The sequence below is a fragment of the Pelophylax lessonae genome (genome assembly GCF_965119305.1).
Source record: "Pelophylax lessonae genome assembly, chromosome: 4".
NCBI lineage: Eukaryota > Metazoa > Chordata > Amphibia > Anura > Ranidae > Pelophylax > Pelophylax lessonae.
In genome coordinates this window covers 672,317,556-672,336,503 of record NC_138771.1, presented here as the reverse complement: position 1 = coordinate 672,336,503, position 18,948 = coordinate 672,317,556, and the positions used below count along the sequence as shown (strand labels likewise).

Below are 18,948 nucleotides of genomic sequence, written 5' to 3'. Positions count from 1 at the left end.
GACTTTGTTGTTATTGATGTTTTTGATGTTCTTGAACCTACACCTGGTCCTGTCTGGAGTAACCCCCTCCTACCCCCCCCTCCCCCTCCCCCCCCTTTTTCTTGTACTCACGTTATGTACTACAAGCCTTGTTTCAACTATTTTCTTGAGAATGTTTGTACTTTTTGTTTCTCTTGTGAAAATTCAATAAAAAACTATTGTTTAAAAAAAAAAAACAATTGGACAGGCACAATCCACATTTCATCCCAATACACAAACAAAAGGACAAGACTGCCAATGACAGTCTGTGTGTCTCTCTCACATTGAGGCACATGGAATACACATTATCTCAATACACAAACAATAGTTAAAGCCTGTCTTTCACTACCAGTGACGGTGAGCACCATCACAATAATCATTTCTGGAGGTCTATCTGGATATCTGGAGGGCTTCTACCTGTTGGGAGGTGCAGCTTGGTGTGGTGGTAGAAAATACGCAGGGTCAAGTTGCAGGAAACAACTTAACTTAAAGTCAAAGCTTAACTTTACAAACAGCTCAGCGGGAAGGCGCCTGATCAGGAACAGTCACAGGTTGTAACGGCAATGTGGAACAGAGCAGGTCTTGGGAGAGCCACCAGCATCTGTCTCAGTGGGTGGAATGGTGCATGGCTGGTCTGTACCCAAATGGGAGGAGTCCAGGGAGAATGGTGTGTCCCTATCCTGTCCCTACTCATCTGGAACCTCTAACTACAGCTATTCCCTGACAGATGGGTGACCTGTTCCTACACTACCCTCTTGCAAAATGTGCACAAAATCCTTTATAGACTATGCTTGACCCGAGATGGCTGCCAGGGTCACATGGATTGTGGCATCCAACCGGATAGCCCCCCCAGTGACCCAGGAAACCATAGCATTGTTCCTCTTGACTTCCTTTGCAATGCCGCTGCAGTTGAGCGCCTCCTGCAGTGGAGAAAGTAGAATGCACCTGCCTGCATTTGAAAAATGATGTGAGATGCTTCTTAATTAGAGTTGAGCGGACACCTGGATGTCCGTGTTCGGCGGGTTCAGCCGAACTTAAAAAAAGTCCGGGTCCGTGTCCCGGACTTTTTCCGAACTTTACCCGGACACCGAACCCCATTGAAGTCAATGGGGACCCGAACTTTCAGGCACTAAAATGGCTCTAAAACACCAATGGAAAGGGCTAGAGAGCTGCAAATGGCAGCAAAATGTAGTTAAGAGCATGGCAAGTGTTCTTAAAAAAAATTCCCCTTTAAATTAATTTTTTAATAGCAGATTAGAACAGCAATCTGTGGTGAAATATAGCTGAACGCTGCACACAACAAACTGATAAAAATAGATTTTTTTCTCCCTCCTCCTCCTCCTCCTCCTCCTCCTCCTCCTCAGTGGGCTCAAGTGAGGGCAAAAAGATTGTTCACTGCACCACCCCCCACACAGCAAAACCGATGTAGACTGTCCCTGCCTAATCTCCAGCCTGTCCCTAATATGCTCAATAAGATTGTTCACTGCACCACCCCCCACACAGCAAAATCGATGTAGAAGACTGACCCTGCCTAATCTCCAGCCTCGCCCTAAAATGCTCAAATAACTCTCCCTGCCTGCACTCCGACCTGTCCCTGCATTCTTTTCGGACACAATTTTTCACAGAATCACTGTCTGTCCCTAAGCAGCAGCCAGCACGTATGATGTGTGCTCTGTCCCTAAACTACAGCAGAATGATGCGGCGCGCTGGGGCTCTCGAACTTATAAAGACATGGTCACATGCTTCAGATGGCCAATCACAGCTACTAATACCGAACACGGATTTTAAACCCGAACATACAGTAAAGCTTTCGGGTCCGTGTTCGGGTAACAAAAATCCAATTATTCGGTACGAACACGAATAATACAGTCCGTGTTCGCTCAACACTATTCTTAATATAATGTCTCAGATGCTGTTATTTCATTAGTGCTTCACTCCAATACTACTCCTTTCTCATTATAATGACCTCTTCTAATTGTCCTTTATTTAATAGTAATCTTCTTCCTTCTCCAGGCGAAACCACTTGAGGTACGACTTCTTCAGGATGTTAAAAATTCCTCCTGTCTGCCCCTGAATGCTGGGGATGTTGTCACTGTCATAGAAGTTGGGTAAGGAAAAATATTTGTTGTGCTATAGACTCATGTTTTCCATGTGGGATTTCTTCCGAAGCCACCTGTGGGAGATTTACTCTGGGCTTACCTTGGGGGGCCTCCTCCATGTTTAGGATGCCCGAGACTGTTCCAGCTTTAGCTTCTCAGGTGGCAACTACACTATATTACCAAAAGTATTGGGACACCTGCCTTTATACGCACATGAACTTTAATGGCATCCCAGTCTTAGTCCGTAGGGTTCAATATTGAGTTGGCCCACCCTTTGCAGCTATAACAGCTTCAACTCTTCTGGGAAGGCTGTCCACAAGGTTTAGGAGTGTCTATGGGAATGTTTGGTAGTAGAATAATTCTCCTGCGCTCGAATATAACATGGGCCGGAGGAAAGAGAGATACTTCAAACTTAAGTGGACAAGCTTGTGGTCTTGCTGCCCCTTCAGGATCAAGGGTATCCGAAACCAACTAGGAAACAACAACAAAAAAGAAAAAGGGCGCACCGACCTAGTGCATTACCACTAAAAATGTATTAAAAATATTAAAAAGTATACATTATACTCCCAAAGCAGGTGTGTATGGACACATCAACATAATACACATATAGTCTCCAAGGTAGCCAAGGAACCGCACTGTGCTGAATGGTATGCAGTGTGCCGCATGAGGCTGCTGTGTCTAGGCTGACGCGTTTCAGGGGCGAACCCCCTTCCTCAGAGCCAAAAAGAGTTGCTGCTGCATTCAGCACAGTGCGGTTGCTTGGCTACCTTGGAGACTATATGTGTATTATGTTGATGTGTGTATACACACCTGCTTTGTGAGTATAATGTATACTTTTTAATATTTTTAATACATTTTTAGTGGTAATGCACTAGGTCAGTGTGCCCTTTTTCTTTTTTGTTGTTGTTTCCTATGAGAATGTTTGACCATTCTTCCAGAACCATAGCTGGCTCGCAGTCTGCGCTCAAATTCATTCCAAAGGTGTTCTATTGGGTTGAGGTCAGGGCTCTGTGCAGGCCAATCACGTTCCTCCACCCCAAACTCCCTCATCCATGTCTTTATGGTCCTTGCTTTGTGTACTGGTCCAAATCATTTGGTGGAGGGGGGATTATGGTGTGGGGTTGTTTTTCAGGGGTTGGGCTTGGCCCCTTAGTTCCAGTGAAGGGAACACTTAAGGTGTCAGCATACCAAATATTTTGGACAATTTCATGTTCCCAACTTTATGGGAACAGTTTGGGGATGGCCCCTTCTTGTTCCAACATGACTGCACACCAGTGTACAAAGCAAGGTCCATAAAGACATGGAGGAGCGAGTCTGAGGTGGAAAAACTTGACTGGCCAGCCCAGAGTCCTGACCTCAGCTCAATAGAACAGGTTTAGGGGGGAAGGGGGGGGGGATAAGAGCGGAGACTGCAAGCCAGGCCTTCTTCAAAATGTGGTCAAATATTCCCATAGACACACTTCTAAACCTTGTGGACAGCCTTCCCAGAAGAGTTGGAGCTGTTATAGCTGCAAAGGGAGGGCCAACTCAATATTAAACCCTATGGACTAAGACTGAGATGCCATTAAAGTTCATGTGCATGTAAAGGCAGGCGTCCCAATACTTTTGGTAATCTAGTGTATATATATATAAAAATTGACTCGGGCAGATGTTATTTTCCAAGAAAATGAATTTGAATTTGTACAAGTACTTTTACAATCCTTGTATTGCTAGATAAGAGATTTGTAAATTTCTTCCCAAAGGTTGGACTCTAAGCTCTGGAGAGGACAGAATCAGAGGACTCTTAAGATTGGACCTTTTCCTGCTGGTGCCATCTGTTCAGATGACTTTGTCAATGCCTGCAACTCCTTGCACCTACCCAAGAGTCTGGAAAAACTTTCTCTTAGGAATGATGACGCACCGAAAGAGTAAGTCTTTTACCACCCGAGCCAATGAAGCAATGGTACTTCTCACATACTCACGAGTTCTTGCTTCTTTCAGCATGAAAGCCAGAGCAAAGGAAGATCAAAGAAGATGTGGTTCTAGAGGTGCAATGCTGCATCGATGTAAGTGTCTCCATGTAGTGAGCATCAGCCCATCCCACCTCCTCCTCTCTTCTTTGTATGTCTTCCCTACTTTCTTTTCACCTTGCCCTATCTTCCTCACTTCTAATCAGGGCTTTTTTTTAGCGGGAACGCGGGGGAACGCAGTTCCGGCACCTCCAGCCTGAATTTATGCAATGGCAAAGGGGTTCTGGGGTCAGTGGGGTAAGCTGAAGGGCCTATTGATGCTGGTTGCTGGGGGATCTGTTGTTGCTGGGGTGAATCTATTGTTGCTGGAAGGAAATTTGTTGTGGGAGGGGCTATTGTTGAAGTTTAGGATTTATTGTTGCTTGGGGGAACTGTTGTTGCTGGAGGGCTATTGTTGTTGGGGGGGGTCTATTGTTGTAGGGGAGGAGTTATTAGGGGGGGGGGCGATTGTTGCAGGGAAAGATTTATTGTTGCTGAGGGGTTCTATTGTTGGGGAGGGTCTATTGTTGTAGGGGAGGAGTTATTAGGGGGGGGGCGATTGTTGCAGGGAAAGATTTATTGTTGCTGAGGGGTTCTATTGTTGGGGAGGGCCTATTGTTGTAGGGGAGGAGTTATTGGGGGGGGGGGCGATTGTTGCAGGGGAAGATTTATTGTTGCTGAGGGGATCTATTGCTGGGGGGGGGGTCTATTGTTGCTGATTCTAGGGGATCTATTTTACTGCTTATCTAGTTATCATTGACATATTCCATACAAATTATCTAAAACCACAACATGTCACTTGGTTCTGTATTCTCTAAAAGGATGTTACTGGTGGGTGGTAGAGGGTGGAACCTAAGGACAGCGCTCGGACTTGGGTAGGGGTGGAGACTCGGGATGATTCAGAAGAGGGGAGTACCTGCACCTATTTTCTGAGAAAAAAAGCCCTGCTTCTAATACAGTTTAATCTTCCAAACTTCCTCATTAGTTCTGTTTATTTTGGCCAGTTTCTTCCATTCCTCTCATGTCTTCTTTCTCACATTTATCTTAATTGCACCCTTAGGTTTGTCTAGAAGCTTGGACAACATCCGTGGCTGTAACGCAAAGGACAAGCCTCATAGCCAGCCCTCACCTAAGCCCTGCAGACGAGAAATAAATTGCACAGCATCTCCACCCCGTGTACTGTCTGCAAGAAGACTGAGCGACGAGCCCCCACGGCATTTGGTGGAAAATCTCCATTACCTAACTCCTCCCAAAACAACGTCCTCCAAGGATGGGTTTCTGGCTGTGCCCACCATGCATTGCCCCAGCCAGTCCTTGAGCGTCAATAAGAAAGATACATTTTCATCTAACCCAAACTTGGGTCCAGGAGTGACCCCAATTGTCCCTCAAGTGACACGAGAATGTAAAGTTCGAAGATGCAGCGCCAAGATGACTCACAGCGAACTGCTGAGAAAGATCAGAGAGGTGAGGACATCAAGGGGTCTACAAAGTATTAAAAACTTATTCTTGGCACAGGGGATTCTCATGTTCATTTGAAGGTATAATGAATGTTGCCTTAATTGAAGCAAATCTAAAAGTCATCATTGGATGGTATATGGTCCCCACTTTGTGTCAGGGGTTGTGAGCTTTTAGGTTCTATGTGGCATACAGTATCTGGTGGATCCGAGGATTTTGGAATGGGACAGGGGCGTAGCTACAGGGGTTGCAGGGGTTGCAATTGCAACCGGGCCCCATTCTCCAGGGGGTCTGTGCGTCTCCCCTGTACACTTGAATAGGAGGGGCGGCGGGGGCAGCATGTAGAGAAATCACTGTCCTCCTTTTTCCTCCTGTAGCTGCAGGAGGAAAATGGAGGAGATTGGTTCCTCTGTATGCTGCCCCCGCCACTCCTCCTATCCAGTTCACTTGTGTTCTGCTTTCTCTGGGCCCCTGCTGCAGGGATTGTGTCACAATAGAGAACAGGGAAGGGGTCGGTAAATATGTAATGGCCCCGCAACGAGAGTAAAGGGCCCCTGGATCTGTGGGAGGAGCCCCAGGCTTGACGGGAAGGGCCCAGGCCAGGGTTTGGGGGGCCCTTCATGGTTTCTTGCATCGGGGCCCTGAAGGTTCTAGTTACCCCTCTGGAATGGGATTTTTGCTTTGCTGCGTTGGGTCTTGGAAGTTGCAGTCCCCAAGTTTTCATAGATTGCATTGCTCAATATGCCGGTGGATGAGGTTTCCAGAAGCTTGCAACGTTTAATTTCTTATATCCTTCTAGGGGCAAAAAAAACGATAGCCCTCTCCTGCAAACGAGTTACTGTATCCCTGACCATGGCAAAAACATTTCATGGATAATGCTCATGGAACGTATAGTTAGCATTCTGCAGGATACAGTTCCGAAATTTGAATTTGGGCACAGTACATGAACATCTCTCTTCTTTAGTATTTGGGGGTGCTTTGTTAGAGGTGGCCAGACAATTCTGGTACGCACGGACCTGTTACTGCTTGAAGCTCCTCAGTGTCTTTGCTTTCTGCCTCTACTTATTCTTGCCTTAGTCTCTGAACACTGCACATTCAACATGGGAATCTCTATGTCCCTTTAGGGCCAGGGTCTCTTATTAAGATTGGTCTTGTGACAGACCCAACCGGGACAGAGGCTTTTGAAGGGGACTGCAGGGTGACCTCTTGCCTACTGACTATGGGCCCTGACTTTTAACCACTTGCCGACTGCCGCACGAATATATACTGTGGCGGTCTGGCACTCCTGGGCAAAGCGACGTACCGGTACATCGCTCACCCACGAGCATCTAGGGGGCAAATGCGCGCAGCCGAAGGCGCGCTCCGACCCCCGCTCATTCCCTGGCATCCCCGCGCGAGTGACCAGTGGCTCAGATGTCTGCCGGTCACACGCGATCTCCCGCTGGAGAGGGAGAAAGGCAGACGGCTGATGTAAACAAAGCCGCCTGTCATTCTCCCTGATGTAACTGCAGAGACCATGATCCTGCTATGTAGGATCGTATGTCTCTGTGGTTACATCACAAGCCACGCCCCTTGACAGTTAGAATCACGCCCCTAGGGACACACGTAAAGCAGAGTTCCACCCTGGGAATACTTTTTTTTTATAAAAATACCCCCGGGACAGTCAGGGCTAGTACATTCCACAATGGATAGCCTCTGATCCGTCCCGGGTTGCACTTACCTTTTAGAAGAAATACTTACCTTGAAAAAGTATTGTCCAGCGCTGCCATCTCAGGTGTGGGCAGCTTGAAGCCAGCGCGATCCTCTTCTGCGTCCTCTTCCGTCTTCTTCCGTCCCACGATGCCCTGCACCGGCCCCGCCGTCACTTCCGGTGCCGCAGCGTCATCCCTCCACAGCTTCTGGGCATGCCCAGAAGCTGTTTAGAAGGGGATGACGCGCGCGCACCGGAAGTGACGGCGGGGCCGGTGCAGGCGCATTGATTCCTGGGAGCGATGACGTTCAGCTCCCAGGAATCATTGCAAAGCCAGGAAGTGACGATGGGCCGCGGCCGCCGAGGGGAGGAAGTAAGGTAAGTATATTTTCTTCTATACGAGGTAAGTAAAAAAAAAAAAATTGCGATTATCCATTTGTTTTTCATGTGACCCGGAGCGAGAAGATGGAGGTAAGTGTAATTTTAGGGTCGAACTCCGCTTTAACCCCTTGATCACTAATAAAGTTAACCCCTTCCCTGCCAGTGTCATTTTTACGGTAACAGTGCATATGTATAGCACTGATTACTGTAGTAATGTCATTGGTACCCCCAAAAGTGTCAAAAATGTCAGTCAAGGGTCCGATCTGTCCGCTGCAATGCCGCAGTCCCGCAAAAATAATCGCAGATCGCGCCATTACTAGTTAAAAAAAAAAACAATAAAAATGACAGAAATCTTTCCAGTAGTTAGTAGACGCAATAACTTTTGCGCAAACCAATCAAAATACGCTTATTGCAATTTTTTTTTTTACCAAAAATATGTCGCAGAAAACAAATTGGCCTAAAATGTTAAAAAATTTAGATTTTTACATTTTTTTTTTTAGAATTTCATATAAAAAAATCTGAAAAATATTGTTATTTTTTCAAAATTGTCGCTCTTTTTTTGTTTATAGCGCAAAAAGTAAAAAATCGCACAGGTGATCAAATGCCACCAAAAGAAAGCTCTGTTTGTGGGAAAAAAAGGACGCCAATTTAATTTGGGTACGACCGCGCAATTGTCCGTTAAACTCACGCAGTGCCAAATCGCAAAATAGGGCCTGGTCATTGAGCAGCTAAATCCTACGGGGCTTAAGTGGTTAAGGGAGCTCTGCTCTTTGGTGGGTGTGTGCTTATGGCAGTGATGGCAAGCCTTGGCACCCCAGATGTTTTGGAACTACTTTTCCCATGATGCTCGTCAGAGATGTATAGTAACGAAGTAGAACTACTTAAGTACTGTACTTAAGTACCGAAATGCGGTATCTGTACTTTCCTAGAGTAGAATTTTTTTCTCCTACTTCTACTTTTACTTCACTACATTTTTTCGATGATTTCGATACTTCTACTCAAGTATTTTTTTTTTGTGCTGCATAGTTACTCGTTACTTTTAAAAAAATTACCACTGCCAGAACAGTAGATGGCCGGTTGCATAAAGCTCAAAAAAATGTGTATAATGTCATTTGTAAATCAGCGCATACGAAAATAAAGGCTGTGTATAATAAAAGCTGCTATACCAAATCTTTCCAATAAAAAGAAAATATGAAAAAAACAAATAAATGGTGCTACAGCGCTTAAAGTGCATCAAGAAACTACTAACAAACACCGGTTAATCATTTGAATAAATCATTTGAAATAATAAAAACAATATGATGTTCATACTTTTGACTTCTTTCTTTAATAACTACATAACACAGTACTTGTACTTCTACTTTCAGTACTTGAGTAGAAATTTTTTTTCAAAACTACTGGTACTTTTTACTTTTAGTACTTAAGTAGCAAATTTTTTGAAAAAACTACTTGCAATACTTAAGTAAAAAAAATGTTGAATACTTTAGTACTTCTACTTAAGTAACTTTTTCTGCGAGCACTTCCACTTCTACTCAAGTAATTTTTTGATCGAGCACTTGTACTTTTACTCAAGTAGAAATTTCGAGTACTTTATACAAGTCTGATGCTCGTGCACTCTGCAGTGTAGTTAAGCATCATGGGAAATGTAGTTCCAAAACATCTGGGGTGCCAAGGTTCGCTATCACTGGCCTATGGGGACCTCTAGAGAAGTTTTACTTTAGGTTCAAGTTCATGACTCTCTGAAACACACAGACTCTGGGAACCTAGGACCTGGATACCGATTTGGGGCCAAACCAGCAATGACTGTTTCACCCCCCTCCTATACTCAGAATAGATGTTAACATAATCAGCTCAAAACAACCTGATGTTGGGGTTTCCTGCTATAACTTGTTTAAGGTGTTATGTGATAGGCGTGCCTCCTAGGTGGGAATTCCCATTGGTAATTGAGTTAACTGAGTCACCTATTGTTCAATCGTTTAAAAAAGCATTTCATTTACTGCAAATGTTGCGATTTTTTTCTATTTCTGTTATTTATTGTACGTCTCCCCCATGAAAAGCATCAGTGAAGAGAAGTGTGCTTCACAATGATTTGTTACTTTGTATTCTGTCTTTTCTTCCTTTGATAAAAAGAGTGAATAAAACGTATGCAAACATTTTGGATGAAAAGGAGGAGAGGCGTTGGTTGAGGGGAATTACACTTAATTTGCAGTCCTGGAGTTCTGGTGGCAAGCACTCCTCCATCTCTCCTGGTGCCCCTTTGCCCATCTCTGGCTGGTTCCCTTGATTCCCCAAAGTCTTTAGTCTGACACAAAGAGTGGCAGAAGGAGCTCAGAACCAGGAAGTTCTTCAGTGCCTTGAAAAAGTATTCACACCCCTTGACATTTTCTTCATTTTGTCATGTTACAACCAAAAATGTAAATGTAGTTTTTGGGGATTTTATGTGATAGACCGACACAAAGTGGCACGTTTGCGGCCCGTGTACCCTTCCAGCCCCTTGGCTTGATCGTATATTGGATCTGCTCCTTGTCCAATTTTTATTTTTGAACAAAGTGGCACATAATTGTGAATCGGAAGGAAAATGATAAATGGTTAATCAATTTTTTTTTTACAAATAAATATGTGAAAAGTATGGCGTCCATTTGTATTCAACCCCCCGGAGTCAATACTTTGTAGAACCGCCTTTCGCTGCAATTACAGCTGCAAGTCTTTTTGGGGATGTCTCTACCAGCTTTGCACATCTAAAGAGTGACGTGTTTGCCCATTCTTCTTTGCAAAATGCAATATCTCACAAAAGTAAGTACACCCCTCACATTTTTGTAAATATTTTATTCTCTTTTCTTGTGACAACACTGAAGAAATGACACTTTGCTACAATGTAAAGTAGTGAGTGTACAGCTTGTATAACAGTGTAAATTTGCTGTCCCCTCAAAATAACTCAACACACAGCCATTAATGTCTAAACCACTGGCAACAAAAGTGAGTACACCCCTAAGTGACAATGTCCAAATTGGGCCCAATTATACACCCCCCCCCCCCAGTGCCATGTGACTCATTAGTGTTACAAGGTCCCAGGTATGAACGGGGAGCAGGTGTGGTAAATTTGGTGTTATCGCTCTCACTCTCTCATACTGGTCACTGGAAGTTCAACACGGCACCTCATGGCAAAGAACTCTCTGAGGATCTGAATAGTAGAATTATTGCTCTACATAAAGATGGCCTAGGCTATAAGAAGATTACCAAGACCCTGAAACTGAGCTTCAGCATGGTGGCCAAGACCATACAGCAGTTTAACAGGACAGGTTCCACTCAGAACAGGCCTCGCCATGGTCCACCAAAGAGGTTGAGTGCACGTGCTCAGCGTCATATCCAGAGGTTGTCTTTAGGAAATAGACGTATGAGTGCTGCCAGCATTGCTGCAGAGGTTGAAAGGGTATAGGGTCAGCCTGTCAGTGGTCAGACCATACGCCGCAATTGGTCTGCATGGCTATCCTCCCAGAAGGAAGCCTCTTCTAAAGATGATGCACAAGAAAGCCTGCAAACAGTTTGCTGAAGACAAGCAGACTAAGGACATGGATTACTGAAAGCATGTCCTGTGGTCTGATGAGACAAAGATAAACTTATTTGGTTCAAATGGTATCAAGCGTGTATGGCAGAGATCAGGTGAGGAGTACAAAGACAAGTTTGTCTTGCCTACAGTCAAGCATGGTGGTGGGGATGCCATTGTCTGGGGCTGCATGAGTGCTGCCTGCACTGGGGAGTTACAGTTCATTGAGGGAACCATGAATGCCAACATGTACTGTGACATACTGAAGCAGAGCATGATCCCCTCCCTTCAGAGACTGGGCCACAGGGCAGTATTCAACATGATAACGACCCCAAACACACCTCCAAGATGACCACTGCCTTACTAAAGAAGCTGAGGGTAAAGGTGATGGACTGGCCAAGCATGTCTCAAGACCTAAACCCTATTGAGCATCTGTGGGACATCCTCAAACAAAAGGTGGAGGAGCGCAAGGTCTCTAACATCCACCAGCTCTGTGATGTCATCATGGAGGAGTGTAAGAGGACTTCAGGGGCATCCAATGAAGCTCTGGTGAACTCCATGCCCAAGAGGGTTAAGGCAGTGTGGAATATAATGGTGACCACACAAAATATTGACACTTTGGGCCCAATTTGGACATTTCAACTTAGGGGTGTACTCACTTTTGCTGCCAGCGGTTTATACATTAATGGCTGTGTGTTGAGTTATTTTGAGGGGACAGCAAATTTACACTGTTATACAAGCTGTACACTCACTACTTTACATTGTAGCAACGTGCCATTTGTTCAGTGTTGTCACATGAAAAAATATAATACAATAGTTAAAAAAAATGTGAGGGGTGTACTTACTTTTGTGAGATACTGTAGCTCAAGCTCTGTCAGATTGGATGGAGAGCATCTGTGAACAGCAATTTTCAAGTTTTGCCACGGATTTTCAATTGGATTTAGGTCTGGACTTTGACTGGGCCATTCTAACACATGAATATGCTTTGATGTAAACCATTTCATTATAGTTCTGGCTGGATGTTTTTCGGGTCATTGTCCTGCTGGAAGGTGAACCTCCACCCCAGTCTCAAGTCTTCTGCAGACTCTAACAGGTTTTCTTCTACGATTGCCCTGTATTTGGCTCCACCCATCTTCCCATGAACTCTGACCAGCTTCCCTGTCATTGCTGAAGAAAAGCATCCTCACAGCATGATGCACCCACCACCATGTTTCATGGGTGATGTGCAGTGTTAGTTTTCCACCAAACATAGCATTTTGCTTTTAAGTGCAAAAAATTCAATTGTGGTTTCATCTGTCCAGAGCACCTTCTTCCACATGTTTGCTGCGGCCCTCACGTGGCTTCTTGCAAACTGCAAAGGAGACTTCTTATGGCTTTCTTTCAACAATGACTTTCTTCTTGTCACCCTTCCATAAAGGACAGATTTGTGGAGCGCACGACTAATAGTTGTCCTGTGGACAGATTCTTCCACCTGAGCTGTGGATCTCTGCAGCTCCTCCAGAGTTACCATGGACCTCTTGGCTGCTTCTCTGATGAATGCTCTCCTTGCCCGGCCGGTCAGTTTAGGTGGACAGCCATGTCTTGGTAGGTTTGCAGTTGTGAGACAAACGAAAAGGAAGAGCCGCTCAGGTGCAAGTTCAAAAGCCTGGTGCAGGTCGGATCCGCCGTCCAAGCACAGAAAAATTCCAAAGATAAAGACTGCACTCAAGGTGTTTGAGATGAAAACAATCGAACTCCTTTATTCTTCATAGATGAAGCAGACAGACAGTACAGTGCACAAACAGATGTGTCGGGTTGACGCGTTTCACGATGTAAATCGCTTACTCATAACCATTGTGAATCGCTTCAACCCGACACGTCTGTTTGTGCACTGTACTGTCTGTCTGCTTCATCTATGAAGAATAAAGGAGTTCGATTGTTTTCATCTCAAACACCTTGAGTGCGGTCTTTATCTTTGGAATTTTTCTAGGTTTGCAGTTGTGCCATACTCTTTCCATTTTCGGATGATGGATTGAACAGCGCTCCCTCCGTGAGATGTTCAAACCTTCGGATATTTTTTTATAACCTAACCCTGCTTTAAACTTCTCCACAACTTTTTGTTGGTGTGTTCCTTGGCCTTCATGGTGCTGTTTGTTCACTAAGGTTCTCTATTAAACCTCTGAGGACTTCACAGAACAGCTGTATGTGTGGGACCTAAAAAGTGTCAGATTGGAGGAAAGAGGACAGAGAGATGGAGCAGAAGGGCACCCTGATTCTCCTCAGCCCATCTACATGGAGCAGACCTTCTAGTACTATGGCTTCCTTTTTAGATGCAACACCATCCTTGACCTTCTTCATCTAGATGACTGGGTGGGAGTATGGTGATTCTCTGACTTCAGTACTTTGTGAGTAGTGATGAGCTGAATGTTGTATAGGAGAATGGATTGGCCCCAGATTGGTCTTATTGTTGGATGTTCTTCATCATTTGCTGGTCCACAGTCAGGTGGCTTTAACTGATACAATGGTCCTCTGATCCCTTCTGAATAGGGGAATAGGTGTTTTCCTAATGGCACGACCTTATGAGTATGATGTGTCATCAGGATGTAGATCCCTTTATAAGGCTCATACAGGGCCCCTTCACCAGTTCAATTTGATGCCGACAGATCCATAAATAATCCATTCAATAAAATATGTGGCGTTATCGGATCAACAATTAAGTGAATATATATGCTCCACAGCCACTGACACGAAACAACAGTCTCCCTGGTTCTTTCATGACAGGTACACTTTAATATAAGTGGTGTATTATTCAGGCACCACTAAAATCCTGGCTAATGCAGATATATAATGTCTATAATCTACTTTACTGCAGGTGGAGGATCAGATCCATGGCGTGACACCAGGGAAGTGCCATGAAGCTCTGCGTTTCTATGGAGGGGACGTGACGCGGGCCGTCCAGCACTTAAAGGTTACAATTTACTAATAAATAAGCAAACTACTCAATTCAGTGGTTATTGTAGGAGTAGAATTTGCTGAAAAATGTCTCCTCCTTATCATTATTCCTCGGCACACAGCTTTCTGATAAGAGCTTCATGGAGTGTAAAACCAATTTTTATTACTGAGGAAAGGGAGTGAGTTTCACACATATAAATCTATATAAAGACATTTCAGAGGAAAATCAAATTCAATGCTAAGCTCTGAAGTTATTGTATAGAACTGCAACTACAGTATATAGTTGCTTATGAAACAAAGGTTTCCTAGAGGAAATAACCAATACACATTTAGAGGTTGAAAATAATCTTTCCCTAGAAGATGGGGTTGTCAGAAGGTGGAGTGATCAGAAGGTGGGGTTGTTAGGAGGAAGGGTCATCAGAAGCTGGGAATTGTCAGACGATGGGGTTGTCAGGAGGTAAGATCATCAGAAGGTGGGGGTCATTAGAAGGTGGGGTCATGAGAAGCTGGGGATTGTCAGAAGATGGGGTTGTCAGGAGGTAGGGTCGCTAAAAGGTGGGGTGGTCAGAAGGTGGGTTTATTAGAAGGTGGGGTAGTCAGAAGGTAGGGTGGTCAGAAGGTGAGGGTTGTCAGAAGGTGAGGGTTGTCAGAAGGTGAGGGTTGTCAGATGGTAAGGCGGTCAGAAGGCAGGGTGATCAGAAGGTGGGATGGTCAGTAGATGGATTTATTAGAAGGTGGGTGCTCTCAGAAGGTGGAGTGGTCAGAAGGTAAGGGTTTTCAGAAGGTGGGGTGGTAGGAAGGTAGGGTGGTCAGAAGTTGAGTGATGTCAGAAGGTGGGATGGCCAGAAGGTAGGGTGGTCAGAAGGAGGGATGGTCAGAAGTTGGGATTGTCAGGAGGTAGGGTGGTCAGAAGGTGGGGGCTGTCAGAAAGTGGGATGTCCAGAAGGTGGGGGCTGTCAGAAGGTGGGGTGATCAGAAGTTTTGGTTGTCTGGAGTTAGGGTTGTCAGAAGGAGGGATAGTCAGAAGGTGGGTTGGTCAGTAGTTTTGGTTATCTAAAGGTAGTGTTGTCAAAAGGGGAGGAGGTCCGAAGGTGAGGGTGGTCAGAAGGTGAGGGTTGTCAGAAGGTGAGGGTTGTTACAAGGTGGGGTGGTCAGAAGTAGGGATGATCGAACGGTTCGGGTCGACCATCGGTTCGACCCAAACATTGGCTGTTCGAGGTTCGGCCGAATTTAGAACTGTTTTCTGAAAAAGTTCGGAATTCGGCAACCAGAACCGACCAAAATGCAATGGGACAGGAAATGGGCTTTAAAAGCCTGTGATTGGACCAGAACCATTAGTAAAAGCCAATTGAGGGGGCAGGAGAATGCTAGGAATGTGATTGGAGTGACTAGGGGGTCCCTAGGCCAATCATTAGTGAATACGCCCCCCAGTATATAAGATAGCCCCCTCCAAATTCCTAGCATTGTAATACAGGGACATGGAAGAGAGTGGAAGCAGTTCTGTTAATTTTGCTTCAAAAGTGTCATTTAGCATTTATTAGTGTGAGGAAAGGGATATCTAGTGTAGTTAGGGTACTATTTTCTACTTTAGTTAGATGCAAAAATTTAAGTTTTTAAATTGTTAAGTGCCAGGGTGACCGTAATGTAGTGTAGGGTAAACTAACTCTGACTGCTATGGCAGGGTGACCAAACCCTTCCATATCAGGGTGACCGCTATTGAGAAAAGATTGTTTTCTCTTATGTCACATTCAGAGCACTGATATGGCTTCTCACCTGTCAGCCTGCTTTTTGGCTGCAGGCGTTTATAAGGATTTTTTGAGGACAAGTTTGGAGTCAGGCATGACATCTGAACTTGTGTATAGGGGGTATATATACACACCCATGTCTGTATATATACACCTGCACATATATAGGTGTGAAAGGAGCAGAACACTATACTTGCGCTAATTAAATAATTATCACCAATATGTCTCCGCTCCTATCACACCTATATATGTGTAAGTGTAAAATACATATAAGTGTGTGTGTATATATATACTCCTATACAGAAGTTCAGATGTTTTGCCTGCCTCCGAAGAACCCAAAAAAATGCCCAAAAAAACGCCTGCGGCAAAAAAACCCCCGCCCAGTTGTGTTTTTGCAGCAGGCGTTTTTTAGGGCATTTTTTTGGGGTCTTTGGAGGCAGGAAAAACATCTGAACTTCTGTATAGGGGTATATATATACACACACTTATATGTATTTTATACTTACACATATATACTGTAGGTGTGATAGGAGCGGAGACATATTGGTGTTAATTATTTCATTAGCGCAAGTATAGTGTTCTGCTACTTTCACACCTATATATGTGTAGGTGTGTATATATACCCCTATACAGAAGTTCAGATGTCATGCCTGCCTCCAAAGAACCCCAAAAAAATGCCCCAAAAAACCCTGCAATAACACACCTGGGCGTTTTTTTGGGCATTTTTTTGGAGGCAGGCAAAACATCTGAACTTCTGTATAAGGGTATATATACACACACACTTATATGTATGTATACCCATACACATATTTAGGTGTGAAAGTAGCAGAACACTATACTTGCGCTAATGAAATAATTAACACCAATATGGCTCTGCTCCTATCACACCTATATATGTGTAAGTGTAAAATACATATAAGTGTGTGTGTATATATACCCCTATACAGAAGTTCAGATGTTTTGCCTGCCTCCAAAGACCCCAATAAAATGCCCAAAAAAACGCCTGCTGCAAAAACACATCTGGGCGTTTTTTTTTTTTGGCGCAGGCGTTTTTTTGGGCATTTTTTTGGGTTCTTTGGAGGCAGGCAAAACATCTGAACTTCTGTATAGGGGTATATATACACACACATTTATATGTATTTCACACATACACATATATAGGTGTGATAGGAGCGGAGCCATATTGGTGTTAATTATTTCATTAGCGCAAGTATAGTGTTCTGCTACTTTCACACCTATATATGTGTATGGGTATATATACATATAAGTGTGTGTGTATATATACCCCTACACAGAAGTTCTGATGTTATGCCTGCCTCCAATAACCCCCAAAAAATGCCCAAAAAAACGCTTGATACTAAACCGGCAAGGTGTGAAAATCGCGGAGCTATATCCCTGTTCTATAAGTGACATAATACAAACAATCTTTTTTTCTGGTTCTGGACATGCTACAGAGCTGAAACTTCACAGGTACACTTTTTAGACACCCCAGACACTAAATCCAAAGTCAAAAATCTCTTTTTTTTTTTTTTTTTTTTTCAATAATTGGCTCTCTATCAAAAATGACAATTTTTAAGAACTTTTTTTGTGTGTTTAATAGTCCCTGGGGTATGACCCAGAACCCTAGGCACTTTTTAGGGGCATTTATTGGGTTTTAGGGCTTCAAAATGGTGTTTTTTGATTACAGAAGTTCGGGTCCCATTGATTTCAATGGGGTTCTGAAATCCGGGCCGAACTTTTGGGAAGTTCGGGTGTTCTGGTCGAACCGAACTTTTCAAAAGTTTGATCATCCCTAGTCAGAAGGTGGAATGGTCAGAAGGTGAGGTTGTCAGGAGGTAGGAATGTCAAAAGGTGGGGTAGTCAAAAGAACTCAACTTGGAGTCATCTTAGATTACAACCCCAGTGGGACTGATGAAACCTGTTGGAGGGATTTTTCAACTCCCAATCATGGGAAAAGAGGTATACATTTTATTTAAAGCCCAGGTTTCTTATTCAGAATCAATCTCACAGGAGACATCCGTTGCACTTTGATCAGTTGGTTCATTATGACTATTCGTGCATTATCACTAACATTGTGCATAGTGAATATGGGGACACACGGGTACAGTATTTAATATGACAGATCTGTCACATTCTAATGGATGATGGGTTGTTATGTGATGAACGGTGATGTGGATTGTGTTTTTGTGAAATAAAGATCGTGATAGTGCTTCAGTAGAATTTTTTACAAATTTCCTCTTTTCTGTGTGTCATAGAATTCCTTCTTCTCTCTCTTCAGGTGGTCCATCTGTACGACATGAGCCAGTACAGTAAGGAGGAGTGCCGCCGAATTCTGGGGAACTTCAACTGGAACCTGGAAGCGTCTTCAAGCTATGTTCTGCGACATAAGAACTCTCGCTAATGGGACTGACTGAAGGTTCTTCCCTTCATGCAGAGCTATTCCCGATTGCCTAGAAAGCTGTCGAAGGTCATGGCTCTCTGTACTGGGATTTACCATCACATTTCTGACTCTACGTACAAAGGAAATCTTAAACTGGTGGCCAAGGAGAGATGGTAGAAGCTTCTGGATGCACTGGTTAACTTTTCTTCTGAATTCTGAGCCTGGCAGGTTCTCACCATCTCATCTGCTATTTTATTCACTTATGAGATTCAAGCAGGTCCGGGTGCTGGTAATGGAGGAATTTTACTGGAGAAATTTATTTGGCTGAACAGATTAGTAAAATTGGGTAGCACCATGCTATATGTATTGTCTCTGCTTAATCTAAAGGATGTATCTAAGCCAGGAAAGGACCAAACTGTGTTTTCTGGCGTCCGACCTGGAAATGGCATGTGCTACTGTTCAGAACACATTTCACATTTGTTGGGGGTGCTCTTGCATTAGGGCATTACTGATGGATCATAGATGGCCAGCGTAAAGATCAACTTTAACCGTCAAGTTGGGGGCTGGTGTAACACTGTGCCCCTTAATGTGGTTGATTTAGAACCATGCGCCACCTTGTGGTTGGTGTGACACTGTGCACTATCCGGTGGTTGGTGTGATGCTGTGCGCCATCCTGTGGTTGGTGCAACACCATGTGCCATTTTGTGGTTGTTGAAG

At 44.1% G+C, this 18,948-nt stretch overlaps 1 protein-coding gene across 1 annotated transcript in view; it reads left to right on the top strand.

The window, feature by feature from the left end:
• The window catches only part of LOC309552451 (non-receptor tyrosine-protein kinase TNK1-like), a 65,564-nt gene extending 47,278 nt beyond the window's left edge, over positions 1 to 18,286 (top strand). The window contains exons 7-12 of the mRNA XM_082253410.1: positions 2,032 to 2,126; positions 3,860 to 4,024; positions 4,098 to 4,162; positions 5,166 to 5,569; positions 14,027 to 14,122; positions 18,130 to 18,286. Of these exons, the coding sequence (XP_082109536.1) occupies positions 2,032 to 2,126; positions 3,860 to 4,024; positions 4,098 to 4,162; positions 5,166 to 5,569; positions 14,027 to 14,122; positions 18,130 to 18,252 (948 nt within the window). The 3' untranslated portion in view covers positions 18,253 to 18,286. The remainder of the gene's footprint in view (positions 1 to 2,031; positions 2,127 to 3,859; positions 4,025 to 4,097; positions 4,163 to 5,165; positions 5,570 to 14,026; positions 14,123 to 18,129) is intronic.
• Positions 18,287 to 18,948: the final 662 nt, after the last annotated feature.